Raw genomic sequence first — 22138 nt, forward strand, 5'->3', positions numbered from 1 at the left:
AAGTACTAATTTCTTAAAAAAAAAAATAGTTATTGTTCCCAAACTTTTGAACGGTAGTGTATATTGTTACAAAAGATTTATATTCTAAATAAATACAGTTCTTTTTAACTTTTTATTCATCAAATAATCCTGAAAAAAGTATCTCAGGTTATAAAAAAAATATTAAGCAGCACAACTGTTTCCAACATTGATCATAAATCAGCATATTAGAATGATTTCTGAAGGATCATAAGACACCAAAGACTGGAGTACTTGCTGATGAAAATTCAGCTTTGCATCACAAAAATAAATTACATTTTAAAGTATATTAAAAAAGAGAACCATTATTTTAAATTGTAATAATATTTCATAATTTTACTGTTTTTTTTTTTTTAACTGCAGGCTTGATGAGCATAAGAGACTTCTCTCAAAAACATTAAAAATAGTAACGTTTCCAAACTTTTGACTGGTACTGTATATAAAAGACAAAATGTCCATTTAAGTCCTACTATAAACATTATTCTTCATTTTGCCAAAGCAGTGTGAATATCTTTCTTTCCCATGTGCCATTTTCCTCTCCCTTGCTGTCCAGTCCAAATTAGCATATTACTATTATGCTATGATAACAATCACATAATAATCTAATTAGACTAACGGCATGAGGGCCGGCTTGAAAGTTTTCATAGGCAGACTGAAGAAAGCTGTTATTATTTCATAATCATTGTATTTTTATGTGATTTGCAAAAAAACCTGAAATCTTGAGCTGAATACATTACTGATGATTGTCTAACACGATTTTGAGTTCTAATTTAGTTTTGATTCCCTTAATAATAATATGCTAATGCAACCATCTAATATGCTAACATTAATGATCTGGAGAGAAAAAAAAAGTTATACTAAAGGTTCAAACTAGGCTATAAAATATTTGAATGTCGTGCTACAAGTGTTAGTAATTTCACCAAAGTAAACTTAATAAATTTTTTTTTAATAAAAAACCCTGTCACAGGTTAATTCCTCTCAATAATAAGTTATTTCCACTGGATAATAAGTTAGAATCAATGGGGGAAAATATATTTTGCCATTTAGTTTGGGATCAGTAGGTACTTTTATTCAGCAAGAATGCCTTAAATTGTGCCCTAAAAACATTTATAATGCTACAAAAGATTTATTTTAGATGTTCTTTTGAACTTTCTATTCATCAATGCATTATGAAAAAATAATTGTATCACGGTTACAACAAAAATATTAAGCAGTATCAACATTTATAATAAGAAATGTTTATTGTGCATCAAATCAGCATATTAGAATGATTTCTGAAGGATCATGTGACACTGAAGACTGGAGTAATGAGGCTGAAAATACAGATTTGCCATCACAGGAATAAATTACATAATATATATATTTTTTATTCTAATAATATTGTACAATATTACTGTTCAAATAAATCCAGCTTTAAAGGGGACATTGGATTGCCCCTTTTTACAAGATGTAAAATAAGTCTCTGATGTCTCTGAGTGTGTATGTGAAGTTTTAGCTCAAAATACCCCCCCATATCATTTTTATAGCATGTTAAAATTGCCACTTTTTGGGGGTGAGCAAACAAACACAGTTTTTGTGCATGTCCCTTTAAATGCAAATGAGCTGGTGCTCCCAGGCCCCTTTCAAGAAGAGGGCGGAGCTTCAAGAGCCCATGCAACAACATAAAAGGATAATCTCACACACTTAAAAGGTCAGCATCTGTCAGTAGCGATATTCAGCCTTATATGTTCGATCCGGAGTCAGAGAATATATCCAGAGAATATATGCTGCATGGGGAAAAACTGCAAGGTCTCGTGACGGGGCTTTTAAAAATTATTTTAACATGAGCGCTGCATTTTTAGAACGGCGAGTCATGCGCGAGATGCTGCAAAAGGTGCAAGACGCGAGGGCAGCGGTTAAAGATGTCCGTCTAGTATGTTTACATCAAAAAACATCTGGGAAAAAGCGTAGTGGAATGGAAAAACGCGTTCTGTGTGAATGGCCCCTTAGGTAAGCACTTCTTTCATTTAAAAAACATTTCAAAAATCTTACCGACCCCAAATGGCAGTGTAGGCTTCTGCAGCAAGTCTAAACAAGGCCATAACACATTTGGATGCAGACGATATCAAGAGCCAATAATTTAAAACAATCACATTTTTTCACGCCCGCCCCCAGGTCAATGAAAAGTGAAAAATTAAAAGTGTGTGAAATTAGGAGCGTTTCGCTCAGAGTAGTATTAAATAAAAAAGACATTTAACAGGCTGACTGGCACACCCTGGGATTCACGGGTAATAAATCAGAGTGAAATGTGCTTACTAAATAGATGGATTTGGGTTATGCAATATCGCATCCCGGAAAGCAAACGGTTTTAATTCGGTATTCTTGTTTTGACTGACCTTCAAACCCTGAAGCATACAAACAAATAATGAGAGAAGGCAGGCACTGACAAGAAAAAAGAAGGCAGGGATGAGCCTTAGTATTGAGTTTGACTATGACAGAGACACTAATGTAAGAGGCAGCATCAACAGTAAAAGATTAAGCATATTTAACCTATCCTGTTCACATCATCAAAAAAAATGACTAATACAATTCAAATAAATAGCCCTGAGATGCCATATGCCGTCTTGGACGCTACTTGTCAGTATGAATGAGTGTAAGCAAAACCATCTTCTTAATTACACAATCTATATTTACTTTCACTGAGTCAGGATAAAATACAAAAACTAAAGAGCTTTATTATAAATTACAAAAGATGCCAGAGGGCCGAATGCCTATAAACACACCAAGGGGAAACCATTTCAGTTCCATTTCTTTTTATAATGGCAATGATGCACACTACACATCAGTTGCAACAGAATGACAGTTTAACCAGTTTGGGAAACAAGGTTAAACAAGGTTAATGCCGCCCCTATTTCAGAACTATCCCGCTGTCTAAATCCGCTGGCACCAATTTTGTGTGGGACTGACTGCACAAATATCACCCTGTCCGTAACATCATGACAGTTGGGTGGTTAAATGGATGTGATGATTTGAAATAAAACCTTTTAAATCTAAACCTGCTTCATGCTGGGAAAAGTGATAAAAAAAAAGTACATTTTTCCTTTTAATCCATTTTGTGCATCATTAACCAGGGGGAACTTGCACCTTCCCTGTGTCAGTGTAGATTTGTAGCGTAATACATCTCTTTGACTTTATCTACTGTCTGTTGGGCACCCCACCGCCTGTTATGTGCGGACTGATTGCTCGCTGTGTCCATTCCCTCGATTAGTTTCCTCTCTCACTGCAATATGAACTCCGGTCCTCCTTCGAAACTGCTCTGAACACTCTATGACTTTCTGCAGAACACTAACGTAATTTAATATACCACTTCCGTGTCAAAGCGTTCCAGGTATGTGTCCGATAAAAAGATTATATGATCAATACGTTCACCATATCTTTTTACACTGGTTTAACTCACCAAAATAACTTTCTTTTTATGTTAAACAAGATTCAACAATTTTTTTATTTAAGTCAGTTTAATATCATTTAAGTTGAAATGACTTAAACATCCAAGTTGATTGTACTTAAAAATGTAAGGCAGCAAAATTTCTTTAGCTTAAATACACCAAAAAAACAAAAAACGAACTTATTTGAGTTCCATGGTGTCTAAGTGGTTATATCATGCCACTAATGCAACTTGGATAATAACATGTCAATCTCATCCCTCCTACTTGAAGCATTTCAGTCTTTCGGGGACATAGGCGTGAGACTGCTTATTAGGGAAGAATATTTTGGTCATTTTGTCTACTTGAGCACTTGACAGACAAATCGGAGGTGGTGGTGTCCATCTGCACAATTGTTTAATTATTGGCCAATGGATGCCTAAGGGGCCATTTTTCTGCATTCCACTGCGCTGTATTTCCCTTGTTTTTCTATTTAACCCTCTGGGGACCAAGCTGTTTTTGGGGTCCTTGAGATGTTCTGACATGCCTTGATATTTGTGCTTTTTTCAGTTATTTATAAACATGTTAATGGCTAAGGTGTAAATTCACTCTATATAGCACAAACAGGGCTACCATAATATGCGAGCAACGTGTATGTAGATGTTTGTATTTTTAAGAGAATAATGTTTATGCGTGGTTATTGGAAAAAAATAAAATGAAAGTTGCTGATTTAAGAACACAAAACACATATTAAATATGTGTCCACAAGACTTTTGAGTAATTGATGTTGTTCCTTTGAGTTCTAGCTTCAAAATTATGTGAAAATAGTCTTGCTTTATTGTTCACAAAAAAATACATTGATTTAAATGGTGTAAAACAGGTTTTGCTTGGAAAGCCAATATGCGAGGGGGAGGAGTAGTTTACACCTTAGATTACAGTGTCCCACACCCACTCTGCATAATTAGCCATTCATTCAGGTGTGACACTGACTGAGCCACAATGCAAAGACAAAAGATGTATTTAGAAGACTTATATTGACCATTTAAGATTTCGCTTACATCTCTCTTGTAAATATGTTTTGCTATTTTATTAAAAATGTTACAATTACAACAATAATTACAATTTCAACAATATTTCAAGTGTACTCTTTCTTTAAAAAAAAAAAAAAAAAAAAAGATTATAGGCCTACATTTTATCATATGTATTCATTAGTTTGAATATAGCCAACATTGGAACATCTAACATCTTAGTCTATGAATTTATTTTTGACAAAAATAGTATTTTTTTGCAGGTTAATATGTTGCTTATACAAATACATTTTATTTCAACATATTCCAGTCGATTTTTACTCATCTCAGTAGGCTATAGCAAAGCAGTTTATTCTTTCACAAACAGACGCGCGATTCATATTTAGGCTAAACAGTCTTTACAAATATGTCACCTTCATTCATCTCACAGAAAGGCGAGTCATATTATAGAAATGCGATTCATCTTTTTGCGGTTTGCATTGGCCTACACTAACGTTATTCCATAACGTTATTCCACACGTGAGAAAAGAAAACAGCCTACCTCACTTCTCAGCGGGATCTGCTCCTCATATCAGGATATATTGCTCCTCATATCAGCACTGTTCTGAGGAAACTTTTCTCCATAAGGTAGGCTATAATGTCTCACTCGCGAGGAGTCGCGACGCGCTTTGTTTACAGCTGATGTGGGCGTTTCACAGCTCTGAAATAGTTCTCAGAATTTGCGTTTGAATAGCACGCGCTCTCCGGGGAGTGGTCACATTAGTGTGAATCATCTCGTAATGAGGTCGACTGGAGTCGCTCTCTTTTTATACAGATTACAGAAGCTGATAATATTTGTTTTTTATATAAGTGACTTCATTTAACAGCTGCGATCTCAAGCTTTATGCCCGTGGGTCTGTTTGCCTGTTTGACTGAATTTTCGCGGAGTTATAGATCATTTTCGAACGCGTTTCAAATGGGAGTTTACTGATAGAGGGAAGGCAGAAATCGCATCATGTTAAAGTTTCTTTATTTGTCAAAAAGCAAAACACTTTATTTTTATTGTGAGTATACAGAAAAAAAATTGAAACTGAACAGGATCGATTGATGTATAACACGGAAATTAAAGATCAAAATTAACAGAGCATTATGTGTTTATTTTTCATTGCTAAAAAAAAAAACGAGCAAAACGCGCCGGCGCGTTTTTGGTCCCCAGAGGGTTAAGCATGAGCTAGACAGAAGCTTTTAAATCATTGCGGTCACGTGTTGCATATTTTGCAGCATCTCACGCACGACACTAAAGAAACTAGCTCTAAAGACATGGCACTCAAGTTAAAATAAAGTTAACAATAAAATAAATAAAGAAAATATAGAAGTTAACACTATTAAACCAGGTGTGTAGTCACCGACACATCCAAACAGGCTATATACACTCACCTAAAGGATTATTAGGAACACCTGTTCAATTTCTCATTAATGCAATTATCTAATCAACCAATCACATGGCTGTTGCTTCAATGCATTTAGGGGTGTGGTCCTGGTCAAGACAATCTCCTGAACTCCAAACTGAATGTCAGAATGGGAAAGAAAGGTGATTTAAGCAATTTTGAGCGTGGCATGGTTGTTGGTGCCAGACGGGCCGGTCTGAGTATTTCACAATCTGCTCAGTTACTGGGATTTTCACGCACAACCATTTCTAGGGTTTACAAAGAATGGTGTGAAAAGGGAAAAACATCCAGTATGCGGCAGTCCTGCGGGCAAAAATGCCTTGTTGATGCTAGAGGTCAGAGAAGAATGGGCCGACTGATTCAAGCTGATAGAAGAGCAACTTTGACTGAAATAACCACTCGTTACAACCGAGGTATGCAGCAAAGTATTTGTGAAGCCACAACACACACAACCTTGAGGCCAATTGGGTAGGGCTGCACGATTAACCTTTATCGCATCGATATTGAGGTTTTAACTCCCGCAATAACCTAACCTCAGGAGTCTGAGGTTTTTTCCCCCGCCTCTGACATTTGAGTGACAAACCTATTAGCCAATCAAAATGGTCGAATCTCGCGTTCCTGGCTTGCTGGCCAATTAGAAATGGCAATGGAAAGTTACAAGGTTGTATGCAGTGCACCGTATTTCTGTCAGCAGCAAAGCAGCTAACACACAACGTGTACCTCGAATTGTGCCAATAGAAAAAGCTTGTAACTGCGCAGAAATGGCCGAAATATGCGACCATTTTTTGAGAATGTGCGAGTTAAAATTTTATGTGGTCGCATTTGTGCGAGTGCATGGTCATGTAGCCTACTAAGTTAAATTCACGCATGAATTTTCTGCATTGAACTTGTTTTAGCGCCCGCCAAAGTGAATTTTTGTCCCGCCAAAGTATTATTTGATCGGTGAGTAATGTAGATGAACTGCTGCGCTTGTGAGTGACAGGGCGCATGTTTGACAGAACGAGCAGAGAGAGAGCCGGTCGCGCGCGCGCGCGCATTCTCTCTCTCTCTCTCTCTCTCTTCGGAGCCTGGCGAAAGTGTAAACAAGACTTCACCGTCTCCAAACTAAGCGCTGTCTTGCTCTCTCTCCCTCGCACAAAATAAATCGACACTGTGGTAAAAGGTCGGAAGACCAAAGTTTCATGTGGATCATTCGGAGATTTTTTTTCCCCTGAATTACCGCTGGGTGTGAATTGTGCTAAATAAATTGAACTGAAAAGCGTTCCGGACATTTAACTGACAAAAAAAAACTCTTTAATTAAACGAAAAAAATATCCAGTGATGAAATGTTTTCTGTGTTGACAGAAATCTTGGATGTCCATGTCCTAACTGCTGGGATAATCACACAACGCGCATGACACGTCCAATTCGCGAACTAATGACTCCTTTGAACCGATTCATTTTAATGAATGGTTAAAACAACTGATCTTTCCAACAGTGAACTCAGGAGACGTCTGAATCGGTGTATAACTAATCAGTAACACTTTACAATAAGGTTATATTTATTACATAAATTACATAAAAAGTACAGTTTTAAGCTTTAAAATAAATAAAACCAAAAAAATCGAAAATCGCACCGCAATCGCAATATTTGTCAGAAAAAACGCAATTAGGTTTTTTCTCAAAATCGTGCAGCCCTACAATTGGGCATCGTTTAAATGCCACGGCCTACCTGAGCATTGTTTCTGACCATGTCCATCCCTTTATGACCACCATGTACCCATCCTCTGATGGCTACTTCCAGCAGGATAATGCACCATGTCACAAAGCTCGAATCATTTCAAATTGGTTTCTTGAACATGACAATGAGTTCACTGTACTAAAATGGCCCCCACAGTCACCAGATCTCAACCCAATAGAGCATCTTTGGGATGTGGTAGAACGGGAGCTTCGTGCCCTGGATGTGCATCCCACAAATCTCCATCAACTGCAAGATGCTATCCTATCAATATGGGCCAACATTTCTAAAGAATGCTTGCTTCACCTTGTTGAATCAATGCCACGTAGAATTAAGGCAGTTCTGAAGGCGAAAGGGGGTCAAACACAGTATTAGTATGGTGTTCCTAATAATCCTTTAGGTGAGTGTACGTTACCGTAACTCTTCAAAATGACTCAACCTACTCCACACGGAAGTGGTACACAAACATGTTCCAGCACCTCCTGGACATTACAGTGACCAATAGAATCATTTTACACAAATAGCTGTGTGCCATCTACTAAAAGCAGGGTTCCCACACCTTGGTTAACTTCAAATTCAAGGACCTTTCAAAGACTTTCCAAATACAATACCCTCAAATTCAAGGACTTAATGTGGGGACACATTTCAAGTGAAAGCAAGGTTACATCGTTTCATCTATTATCATTATCATTATTGTTATTTTATTTGTTTGGTTGTTGTATACATATATGTATGCATTGGTATGTATATATATTTATATGTATACAAAAATAATTAAACATGTTATCTCTTTTTATTTATTATTTATTTGATAATACTTCTGTATTTGTATTGCTCTTGTGCATTTTTTTGGACAAAATTAATAATAACAGAGTTGGAAAAAAAGAGAGGAACAAAAAACAGTCAAAACAGTCTTACCGGTACCTATAGAAAATTACCTATCTTAGCTTCATGTTCTAAAGTGCAAAAAATATATAGTTAAAATAAAGTTTGCATTTTTACACTACCCTGCATCTCACATTTTCAAACAAAATGTGTTCTATGTGAACGGCCCCTTTGGCTGTTGGATCATATCTTACTGGGTTTTTTTTTTGCATCTTGTGGTGTAAAAACAATAAATGAGCATCTGCGTTCAGTTTGATTCAGTTGCACTGACTATCTGTTTTAAAACACTAGAAAGCAATCTTGGTAAACGCTACGCTTTGGCCTCTGTCTTCATGTCACCGGGTACAGTATTGATGCAAATTGTAGTCTGCAAAAGCAAAATATCGTCAAAAACATGTATATGATATGTAAAATATGTTGTATTCCATCAAAAACAGAAAAATGAATCCCCCGGAGTTGTGTTTTGATTAGTCACAGCTGTCATTTCCGAGTACTCTGGTACTGAGGATCATCCCACATCATTCTCTAACAAAGAAACACCGTCATATAAGACCAGTGAGAAAAGGTTGCCACTTGCAAGCTCAAAAATGTGCTTCATTTCAAACCAGCTAGCGGCTGAAAGTATCATAAACCACCAGAGCCGTTTTATCATACAGACAATTAAGAGAAATTACTCACTTAAAACCGAACTACTTGAAAAAAAAAAAAAACTTGAACTACTGCACTTCACATGATTGATTTGATCATTTTCAGCTGTTGTTTGGAAGCTATTGTTGTTGGCAGATTTTCTATCAGGAGCCCCACTCAGCTGAAACATGCTCATGTGGGTGTTACACAAAAATAACATTAGGAAAAGATAGACTGAGATTTCACCACAATTCTCTCCAAAACACAGAAATGGCATTTTATTCTCTCATTACAGATTTTATCTAAACACTATGGGTGAGACAGTTCCCATAAAAAAGAAGTAAAACAACAAAACACTGTTTGCCACCCACCATATGGCACTTTTGTACCATGGTTCATCTAATTTGTAACTTTCCATTTGTTAACATTAACTAACAGTTAAAAATACTTCTAAAGCATTTATCAATCTTATTTAATATTAATTTTAGCATTCACTAATTCATTATTAAAATCAAACATTGTGTGTAAGTATTATTTAATGGACTTTAATGGAAGCTAACATTAACTATTAATTAACAAGTATGAATCATTACTGTAATAAATGTATTACTGATTGTTAGTTGATGTCATTTGATGGCAGGGTTCCTACACATTTTCTATTATTTCAAAATTCTATACTTTTTCTATACTCAAATTTCCAAACCTCTGTAGATTTTTCAGACCATATTTAACACAAATGATTTTTCAGCATTATATTCGGTATCCCTAAATATTTTTAGTTTATTTTTATTTTTTTTCATTGGTTTTCTTCAAGTGATAACATGCTTAAATGATGAGAAGAAACCTTGAATGTTTTAAAACCTGTGTATATTCATCTCTGACACATCGGTTAGATACTGTAAATGTGGTTTGATGTTGCACGATCAGCAAAGTCTAATTTAGATGATCGTTTGATCCCTTATCTGTTACATGTTTTAAGTGGCACACGCACATTCATTCATTCTTATTTTAATATTTTAGGAAACTGAATAGAGGCAATAGACAAAAAACAAACAAATATTTTTCCATACTTGTGCAGACCTGTAAATTACTCAAATCTAATTCCATACTTTTCCAAACTGCATAGTAGGAATCCTGTGATGCATTAAAGGAGAACTCCGGTCAATTTTAACATTGAGCTAATTTTTTTTGTACATTTGGAGTGCTGTCAATACAGAGAACAACGACAAAAATCGGTGTTGTTGCCTACACCGAGTTATTCTATTTTTAAAATTTGCACCCTGTTGACTTCAATGGGGCAAGTACTAAACCTGCTTTTAGCCTCTTAACATCCTTGATGTGTCATTACAAGTGCACAGAAAATGTGAGTGATTCCTTCTGAGTGAACACGAGTGAATCTGACTGCAGTAGATGTGAAAGATATGTATAAAAATGATGTTATTTAAGCCAGCGCAAATACCTGTGTTTACATCCTGTTTTCGGGTGAAGTCTAAAGTAGTCGATTGCCGAGTTCACGCGCATAGGTTTGGTTACCTATGATCACGCGCGTGAACTCGGCAATCGATTACTTTAGACTTCAACCGAAAACAGGATGTAAACACAGGTATTTGCGCTGTCTTAAATAACATCATTTTTGCAAAACAATATATGCAAATTAGTGCATATTTAATTAGAAATTGCCTAATTTTCATATTTAAACATTAAATTACAGAAAACTTGTAATCATTTTTTTTCTCATCTTAATTTATGTAATCAACTGGGAAAGTTTCATGGTGATATCTGCTAGTTAATAATTTTACCCTATTCACCTGTAGTGTCTCGCCTTAAGAAAGAAGACAATAATATTTTGTTTTAAAAAATGTTTGTATTCATAGTAGAAGTATTCATATTCGAATTCATATACGAAAAGAACGTTCTTAATCATCCTAACCTGTCTTAAATACCCAAATTCACGCTTTAAAAATAAATAAATAAATAAATAACGACATAATTTGATATGGCGCATTAAAAACACGACGCTGAGTGATTAACGCCCGTCAAGCCAGTCATACGAAAGCCTTTCATTTTCTTGTTAAGAAAGAAATGTGGGTGTTCTTAAGAAAATATTGAAGAACTTTCCAAGAACTGCACATAGCAACATTCTTATGAAACTTAGAATTTATCTTAAGAATTTTCTTAACTTCTTTCTGAAGAGGATTTTCGTGAATCCGGCCCCAGGACCATAACCTCAGGACAGAAGCATATAGTGAACCGTGAGAAAATTGAACCTTCAGACCCTTATCCTTAGGATAAGTTGGATGTTCATCAAGCTTGTTCATGAGAAGTTGAGATCTCTGAACACATTAACACCCTTTGACCTCTTTGTTTGTGAACTGAAGTAGCAATGCAGCCAGTTCTAATTGTCCAATCAGTTTTAATGTACTATTTCAATCAACACCCACTATAACTGATCAATAACAGCCACTTTGTGACATCTGTCATCAATAGGCGAGCGTAACATCTGTGACCTTTGAGCCGGGGTGAAACTCACCTGTTTCCTCCTCTTGTCCTGTTCTGTTGGGGGTTCTTCGTCATCTGTCAGCTTCGGCTCTTCAAAGTGGCTCATCAGCATGCAGCTAGAGGACAGGCAGCCGGAGAAAGAAGGTAAGATTGTGAAGTGTGTGTGTGCGCAAAGAAGAGAAATTACATTCATGTTACACTTTCACTTTCTTACATTTCTAAAATGTGCCATTTTCCCCCATTTTCCAGCAGCTGTGTAATCTCTCACTGCATTTATGAACACTCTTTTGACACCTCACTGAAGTATGTGTGAGGAAATGATAAAATGCCTTAGGAGATGAACATAAGGGTATAGCACTACATCCTGAAGTCATGAAATATTTGCAACCTCACAGCATCATTCACATTTCATGACCAGCTTTATACACACAACCCAAACGTATACATAAAACAAACATACTGTATACCAGGGGTTGGCAACCTATGGCACGTGTGCCAGAAAAGAGATATACATTTCCAGGTAATCATTACTCATAGTAATACAGCTTGTTTTATTAAGGTAGGAGTTATAAATATGATTAAGGTGTGAGAATTGAACTGTGCAAGTCAATGAAAGAGGGGTTGTGGCACTTAATGGCAAACAGTTAGCTGGCCAGGTCCTGCAAATTCTTCAGTTTTCCAGCATCTTTTGTATATTTGAACCCTTTCCAGCAGTAACCGTACGATTTTGAGATACATCTTTTCAAACTGACGACAATTGAGGGACTCAAACACGACTATTAAAAAAGGTTCAAACATTCACTGATGCTCCAGAAGGAAACACAATGCATTAAGAGCCTCATATATATAATATATATATTAGTGCCGTCAACGTTAACGTGCGCGATCATTTTTTTTCCAGTTTAATGCATTAAAACTATTTAATGCAATTAACGCATAATAGTTTTTGTGTCATCCTTTGGCTAGCATTACATAAGTGTTCACGCTCTTATTCATGTAAATGCTTTTAAACCATTCAAGCGCAACAAGAAAAAAGAGAACGCACTGTCTGTGAATATCCTGTCTGTGTGACACACACAACGCACACAAAAGCGCACGCAAGTATAGATTTATCTTTCACGCTTTACAAACAGTAAAACACAAAATGTCCATTTTGTCAAATATCCTTATAAAAGTAGTCTTAAATGAGTTAAATAAAGTCTTAAATGAATGGAAAGAGTTGTGAGAAAATGAGACGGGTGTCAAGGTCTTAAAGTGGCAGCAGCCAATAATGCTGTCTGTCATTAAAGTTAATCAAAGAACAAAGGTACCATCTATATTTAATTTGTAATTTATGCAGTGCAGACTGTTTGATAACTTTATTCAATTTCTGTATATTTCCTACCTGTTAGACATCAGTAGCTGTATAAGTATCAGTGATAGTAGCCTTCATTCATAAAAAGATGCCATTAAACAAGTACTTAAAATATACTGTCTTTAAGTTGTTTCTACATTAATTTGGCGATTAACTGTGAAATTATTACATTATAAAATATATTAGAAACGCCTAAAAGCTTAAGTGTTTTTAATCTCAATTAATTGAAAATAATCACAGAAAAAAATGTGATTAATCTAGTTACATTTTTTTTAGTGATTGACAGCACTACTACGCACACTAGGGGTGGGAATCTTTTACCATCTCACGATTCGATTCGATTCCGATTCTTGAGGCCACGATTCGATTCAAAATCGATTTTCGATTCAAAAAGATTTTCGATTCAAAACAATTCGATTTTATTCATAATGATTTCTAATCAGGTTTCTGATCATGATCTACTCTCATCTGCTTTGCTATACAGAATGACAAACATAATGACAGACATTAAAGTGTTTTTTTTTCACATTTATTAAGTTCAATTCTCAGGGAGTGCCTTTTATCAAAAACATTGAAAAAATGTTTTTACTTGGTACTTTTAAAGCAAAGTATTTATGATGACCCATAACGAACTTACCTCTAATACTTCCTATATTAATTGTATTAATAAAACAAATGGAAGTGATTTGGCAAGTCAACTGTAAGGTTACATTTGCCAGCATATGTCCCAACATTGCTGAGAACCAACAGGAAAATAAATGTGTGCTTGTACTAGCAGCATACTTGTAGTAAATTAATACAAACTTCAGCATATTCTGAATCTCTAGCATAGTAGCATTTAATAATAGACTTCTAACCAACATCCTCTTGTTATTTCCAATTAGCAATATAATCCTTCATACAAAAAAAAAAAAAAAAAATTTTGCTGTAGCAAATTCACAAACAGTTTTCGTTCAAAAATATAGAATTATGTACCAGAAGCTATCATAACGTATAATGCTTGTGGACTTATGCATATTCTGAATAATTAGTAACAAACAAAGTCGCTCTTGACTTCTAGTACACAACTAAATAATAAAGAGTTATGACTTGAAATGTTTGCTGTATACCACAATCAAAAACAGCTTATACAAAGAAAGTGAATGAACATCTGCAGAGAGTAACTTACAGTCAAAATGTAACTTTTTGTGACTGGCATTGCACATTTGGCGCTTAAGGCCAATTTATACTTCTGCGTCGGGTGCGCGTAGAAGGTACGGCGTAGCATACGCATTGACGTGTACCATACGTCGTACCCTTCGCCGTACCCTGACGCGCACCTCCTCAAAAATGTAACTACGCGTCGCGGCGACGCGGACCGCAAGATCTGTGATTGGTCGGCTGGATAGCATCGCGTTTCCTCCTACGCATTTCCGGAATGATCTTCTGCACTCTGCACCGCCCGCCCGCCATTTTTAAATTCCGAAGATCAGTGAAGAGCCATGGAAATAGACCAAGTGACCGAGAGATTGCTTAAAGAAGTGCGGAAATACAGCCATCTGTATGACTCCTTCAGTCCGCCATTGCTCGTAGAAACCTAAACTCAAAACAGCCGCGAGGAATGTAAACACAGTGGAACATTAAAACCCACCCGCGCCAACTAGCGTTTCGGCGGTGAAACTGCAAAGCAACACAGACATTCGCAGAAGTATAAATGCTCACGACGGCGTCGCCTACGTGCGTAGCCTACGACGTACACTACGGCGTACACTCGACGCAGAAGTATAAATTGGCCTTTAGCCATCATGCGTCCGTTATGTGCGCGTCTCTGTTATGTGCACGCCACAGACTGTCCGCGCACGTGCAAGTCCGCTTCAGAGTTCCGCCTTTTGCGTTCCGTCAATGTTACGTTATTAGAATTTTTTTTTTTTTAGAAAATCGATTTTTGACATTTGTGAATCGATTCAGAATCGTCCACGTCCCGAATCGCGATTCATCTAAGAATCGATTTTTCCCCCACCCCTAACGCACACACACACACACACACACACACACACACACACACACACACACACACACACGCAACCTGCTATAATAATATATAATCTAACAAATACAAACATTGTGATGCACATCACGATCACTTCTCTTAATGTTGAGCATTTGTTTCATGAAACCCTGCCATGACAGCGTGTGCCCTTGTCCACCAGGTTTTCCAGGTCATTAGGCAGACAAAATGCCTCTGTGGAGAAGTGTCATCAAAAAGAGAGAATCAAACTTACTCTTTGAAGGTAGCCGTCTCAGGGTCTTCCGTCATAACATCGTGCAGCGCCTCCACGCTGATGTTAATGATCCCGCAGAACTTGTCCTGGATCACGCTGAAAAATGATTGCAGTGGAAAAAACGTTATTCAGAAAACGAACACAGCGTTCCAACATTCAGAGAGCCATGTTGTGAGTAATGACACGACTGTGACAGAAAGATGTTTTAGGGTGTCTTCACAAGCCTGTGAACAGGGAAGTCATGGTGGAAGTTTTAGTAGTCAGAACCAAAGGGAGTGAAATTTCACAATACGATACCACAACAGAAAGAAATACGCTATTCAAAACATTAATTTAGCTAAAACGTACTGTATAAACAAATGGCATAAAAACAATAGCCTTCAAGTATTTCTCAATTAAGTAAACTTCATTATCTTTATTTTTATTATTGCCACACCAAGACAGCCATTTCGAACAAGAAATGCCTTTGCATGCAGGCAAATACGCATGTAAGCGTTCAAAAGCAGTCACCTGTCAGTCTGACAGTGCGTGGGTATGGAGTTGATACTCGCCTAGCTAAACTTTAGAAAGACTGCTATTGTTACATTTTTTTTTTATTAAGTTAAGTTTTAGCATTGACTTGGTTGCAAAGCACCGGTACTTTCGACATCCTTGCCCATGGGTATTGAGATTTTCAGTCCGAAAAAAAAAAAGCCTGGAAAGCCTTTTCAGCCTGGAAATAGCTTGCACTCACAAAACCTTTATGCAAGGAACAATCATATAAGAAAAAATACTGTCTGGCTGAGTGTTCAAATCCAAACTGCACTCAAGGGATCTAAACATGCCAATAAATGTTGAATGTCATTAGATTATTAAACCCTTAATGCAGATGTTCTTTATGCTTTCTGTTATGTAACAACAGTTAGCACTTTATGAAGGACAATCTCACCTTTTCACAGTCACATGAGAAGGAATGTAAAAGGAATAATTTACCCAAAAATGTAAATTCAGTCATAATTTACAACCCTCATCATGTCACTCCAAACACATACTGCATGACTTTCTTTTGTGGACCACAAATGAAGAAGTTTAGACAAACGCCTGAGCTGCTCTTTTCTATACAGTGAAAGCTCCAGTAAAAATAAAAACACAAACAAGTGCTATTTTAGTATTATTTATATACTATTATAGTTTTTGTTATTTTTTGGATTTGCTTTTATTTTTATATTTTTCAGTTGTCATTTTCATGTTCATTTTATTTTTTGTAATAGTCATTTTTATATATTTTTTAAACATTACTATTTTATTAGTAATTTTAGAGATTCAACTTATTTCAATTACTTGCAAATGCAACAGTTATAATTTTTTAAAGTTTTATTTAACAATATTAACCTTGAATCATTCGACTTGTGCACTATATTCCAAGTCTTCTGAAGCCATATGATAGATTTGTACTTGACTGAAATTTGATTCATTATTCACAGCTGTCGTCACCTTTCACATCTCCTTTTGCATTCCATGGAAGAAATCCATTCATATGGGTATCGTAAGATATGAGTGGGTAAATAATGACAGAATTGTCATTTCTTTTATCCCTGATAACCTGTAAGAATGAAAACATCCTAGGGTCTTGACCTTGCCAGCACCTTCCCATTTCTCTTCTATCCTGTGTTTAGCCCTTTCCATCACAGCCTTCAATATAATCCCCCAATGTCTGATAAAAATTGCTTCATTCGTCACTCATAGATCTGGAACACACAAGATCCTTCGACTGTCTACTTAGAACCCTGTGAAGATTCTTCCTCCGCCTCAGATCTGCTCATATGCAGCATTCAATGAAAAGCCAGATAAGGAAGGTCAGTCCTAATTAAATCTCAAAAACACTGCTCGGTGAAATGAACTAGTCGATACCATTTCTAGAGCAGGAATCACATCTCTGCTTTGGAAGATGATGAGGTACTGAGGCTGCTAAGGGAGAGGGGCACAGCCGATATGACTTAATAACAACAAATTGGTCAGAAATGAAAGACGGGTGGTATGAAATTACGATTGTGATACGAAGTGTGCCTGCCTATTACCCATCTGCACCCCAGTACTGGGGAATAACTTAATCCAAAACGAGGTGTTCACATCATATTATATCTACGTTTTCATTCATTTTTACTACATAAAAGTAAAATTCTCAATATTGCATGCGCCTCACCATTCAAAACTGATGACTAAAAAAGTTTTAAATAACTCAAAATGTGTCATGCTAAGCATATATTAGAATATATACTGTAAAAAAGCCAATTAGCATTTTGCCGGAAGACACCCTGTAAGTCAGCTACAAACAAACCTGGCAAGCACCAAAGCTAGCAAAATATCTACATCAGCTATACATTTATTAAAGCTTACAGCTGTAATATTACATTTTTGTGTAGTATAATACAGGGTAGGAGGCAATCTTATCTCAACACGCCAATATTAGAGCTACAAGAGCTGTGCTATTGATCAGATGCATCATATTAAAGATTTCTTATCACCCTGCTTGGACCTGAAAAAGAGGCCTGTATACTACCTAATAATGCTAAAAGCGGCACTTTTGGACAATTAAACTAGCAAAAAACATTTTTTTATGGGACAACATATCAGAAGAATTGCATTAATGTAAAACTACTGTAAAGTCTTTCAAATCAAATATAATTTTATTCTCTTTTTTTGTGCACTTATAATGAAAGTTGAGGCTGGACCCTCAGACATTTGACCTTTAGAATTAGAAAAGGGCCGTGTTTTAGCTACTGTGCCTTTAAATGTGAAATCATAGTAACAGCATCACTAACAGGTCATGACTGTTATAATATAATTTCTCTATTAAAGTGAAGTATCAATGTGAATCAATGACACTGCATTTTTTTTTATTAAAAAAGACCAATAAACTAAAAATTCCTCTGAAATAGAGCTGCACAATTATGACAAATATCAAAAAGGGAGATTAGTGATTGAAAGATTGAAACCTTGTCAAAGAATGGAAAGAAAAAGCTGAATCTATTTACCTGTGAAACATGTCTTGTGGTTATGTAAGGGTTAATGCCCGACGAGGAGTCCATTATCAGGTATTAATGGACGACGGCGAGGCGTGAACCGTCCGAGGCGCAGCGAAGTCCATTAATACCTGACAATGGACACCTCGAAGGGCATTAACCCGCTTATACCATGGTCACTTACGAAAGAAAGAAATATTTAATCAATTAATAATACTTTAATGTGTTTTAGAGTAAAAATCGTGAGGGCTTTTATTTATTAAGTCGAGCGCACTATTTAATATCTCCCGTATACAGGCGTTGCCAAGCAACGTGGCCACAGCGACCCGACCGCAGCAGTTGATCAGTGAGTTTGAGCCAGCGCAATCATTTAGAACTGTCATCAGGCAAATTGACGGGACGCCTTCCTAGGTGTACATTATCATTTTTTAATGGACACCCTGCAGCCAATCAGAATCGAGTATTCACCCAGACCATGGTATAAGCTACTTGAAATTAGTGATAAATTAACCACAGTCTAAATCACGTAATCCACTTGGCTTTCTTTATGAATATGTATTCCAACTGTAATCAAGCAAGCAGGATTGCTCTACAATGTCTAAATGTTCTGGCAAAGTCCAACATCATTATTCCAAAGGCAGCTGGTGGAAAACACTCTGGACGGTTCTACTTGTGCATGTGTAGAAATGAAAACGAAAATCTGCATGTCCCATTTTTTTTGGCCAGGCTGTATGCACAGAGATCATTACATCATTATTATCATCATCTGTTTATTCCGCGCTCTCCAAATGACTGAAGCAGAGACAAATCTGTAGCGTTTCATTGCTGTCATCAACGTGGTTATACTTCATTAAGGGGTGAAATTGTTTGTGACGTATTGCACCTCAGAGAAGAAACATTCAGTGCCTTTGGCATTGCTGTGAGCCCACAGGTGTTTATTCAGAGTGAGTCAGAACACAGCAAATAGAATAGTAATGGCAGGATCAGAAAATGGCATTCATAGCGCCCTGAATGCATTTGAAAATTAATATGCTGGACCTCATTTCATGCAAGCCTCTCGGCACAGCTAAATATCCTTTCAGAGTCAGCTTTCATAATTTTCTCTGCATCGTTCAAGACACACAAGTATAAAGAAACGAAAAGGCACCTGAATATGGATGATTGTTGACTGGTGGAGCACAATTCCCCCACAAAATAAGTCTGTATATTGCAATATTGTATTATCACAAATATTAAAATAGTATTTTGAGGCACACCAGACAGAAAATTCCCTGTTTTGATCAGGGTCAGAAATTAAGGTGAAATTAAAGGCAAGGATGATTTGTAATAGCGATTTTACACTACCATTCATAAGCAAGGTAAAATTTCTTAATGTTTTTGAAAGGAGACTCTTATGCTCACTATGGCTGCATTTTTTTTAAATTAAAGCTTTACTATTGTGAAATATTTTTACAATTTAAAAGAACGGTTTTCGATTTTAATAAATGTAAAAATGTAATCTATTCCTGTGATGGCAAAACTGAATTTACTTCAGCATCATTACTCCAGTCTTCAGTGTTACAAGATCCTTCATGAAATAATTTCTAATATGCTAATTTGCGGTTCAAGAAACATTTCTTATTTTTATTATCAATGTTGAACACAGTCGTGCTGCTTTGTTTTTGTGAAAACCATTAACCAGTAATTTTTTTTCAGGACTCTTTGATGAATATAAAGTTTAAACATCTTTATTATAAATATCTTTACTGTCACTTTTGATGAATTTAATGCATTCTTGCAGAATCGAAGTAAAAAAAAAAAAAAAAAAAAAAAACTCAAATTTTGAACGGTAGTGTATTTATATTTGAAAATTCTGATCTAGGAATGTTTGGTGTTTGCTCAGGCATCATTTTTCATATTATTATGTTTATTACTCTCCAGCTAAAAACCTTTTATTCCAGGGTTTATACAGATTCTGTAAAATGAAATTCCAGGACTTTCAAGCACTACTTTTTTTTTTATTTCAAGGACAACAATCAACACTTATCAAACAATATCTTTATTATTTATTTATTTATTACTCAAATTACAGATATAAGGTATCCAACGTTTCACTTAATAGAGATCAATCCATTGACCAGTGCTGTCAGGCATGGGAAATCACATAAACCATTGAAAGGATACTATGACAGAGATATCGCTTTCCTCATTCAAACTGATTTTTTCCCCTTATGAATATCCGATTGACCTGAAGAATGAAAGCTATATCATATACTTAAGGGCTGCAGCGTTAATTTTGCATGAAAATATTGTATTTGTGTTTTTTTCCTAAAAACTGAAACACTAATTTCATATACATTGTATGTCAACAATTCGAGCACTTTTCAAGTACCTCTTCAAAAATAAAGATGTTTTCAAGGGTTTTCCAGGACCTAAATGTAAAAAAGTCAAATTCAACTACATCAAGCACTTTATACTCCTTGTACCTCTTATTCAGAATATGTAAAAATCTACAGCATTATTTAAATTTATAGGTAATCATTTTCAATCTAATTAATCAGAATTAAAATGTGGTATTTGACATATGTATATTTATGACATGCATCATATTTATTAGTAAATTAGTCAGAAAAAAAGTATTTCAAAAATATTCCCCTGAAATAGAGCTACAGTACACAATTATGACAAAAATTAACACTGTCATTTATCGCTCTTGAAGTGTAATTGCAATTCTTAATGTTGATTAATAGAATATTCATTAAAATACCTTAATCACTAATGAGCTGATGTCTTTTCATGCGCTACCTCTAAATAAAATGTTGGAATAATGCTTTCATGATCAGTTAAAAACGGTAGCGGTCGTAATTGCAATCTATCTTATTTATTGAATGACTGTGCATTCATACCCTGCCTGCAAAAGTAATGGAAAAGATCAATTCTGACACTGGTTTAGATACGAGCAGAAAGCAAGATGTGGCAATAATGGAGAAAACAACATCGTGTTCCTGAGCTTCAGAGACTGAGGCTCAGAGATATCGCTCACGGATCCAGGCTGTCTCTACAAGCGTGATAATGCATGGCTAGCCCACTCTCTCCCCCAAGACTCAGGCTTAAGCCGCACTGGGAGCCTCCTGCGTATCACAGTAAAGCCCTGACAACTGCAGATGGAAAACAAGGCCATGATGGAGCTATCATTGTTGCCAGTTAATCATTTCTTTGGGTGGGAGGGAGATTGACAATGAAGGGCTCTGGTATGATGCCATCATTGATCTCATAGAACAATGACCCGTAAGATCAATCTCAATGAAATAAGGTGACAACAGACCTGCAGCGGCACCACAATCGATTTCACTGGTCCGAACGCAATTCCATAATACAAGATTTCAAGATGGCCACATATACAGACAGATACATGCATACAAAATGTGGACACATACAGTACGATAGACAGGATAAATCCAGAGAGTGAAATATTTTGTAGATGAACGGCCACCCTTCAGAAAAGGGAAGTGTGTTGTCCAGACATGAGCCTGCATGCAGAGACATGCTCAAGTGTTTTCAAGCGGCCGGATTGAATATTTATATTGTAATGAGAAACATGAATGTGCGTCAATCATGAATTTCTGTACCATTTCTCTTCCCCTGATAGCCTGCACATGGTACAAAAGCAATATGACTGGTCAGATTGTCTGGTCTTTAAAATGGCCAGGGGTTAGCAACCTTTTGACATGAATTTTAAATAATTCTTGTTAATCACTGTGCCACAATGCATAGAAAAATATGTTGTGATGCGGTGCAGAATGCTTGGCACTGTTTCCCAGAAAGATAAAAAAAAAAAAAAAATCATGCAAATTTCCACCTCATTGTGTGTTACTGCATCATTTGCACTTGTATTTGGGATGTGTGTTGTGGAGGCAACTAAGTTCATCACTTCCCTTGA

At 36.2% G+C, this 22138-nt stretch overlaps 1 protein-coding gene across 1 annotated transcript in view; it reads right to left on the minus strand.

Annotated features, from left to right (window-relative positions):
• The window catches only part of ipo11 (importin 11), a 172617-nt gene that overhangs the window by 19271 nt on the left and 131208 nt on the right, over positions 1–22138 (minus strand). Inside the window, exons 28-29 of the mRNA XM_081349379.1 lie at positions 15218–15313; positions 11634–11718 (exon numbers count right to left, since the gene is read on the minus strand). Coding sequence (XP_081205505.1) covers positions 11634–11718; positions 15218–15313 — 181 coding nt within the window. The remainder of the gene's footprint in view (positions 1–11633; positions 11719–15217; positions 15314–22138) is intronic.

The sequence above is a fragment of the Scardinius erythrophthalmus genome (assembly GCF_964197995.2).
Source record: "Scardinius erythrophthalmus genome assembly, chromosome: 20".
In the NCBI taxonomy this organism is placed as follows: domain Eukaryota; kingdom Metazoa; phylum Chordata; class Actinopteri; order Cypriniformes; family Leuciscidae; genus Scardinius; species Scardinius erythrophthalmus.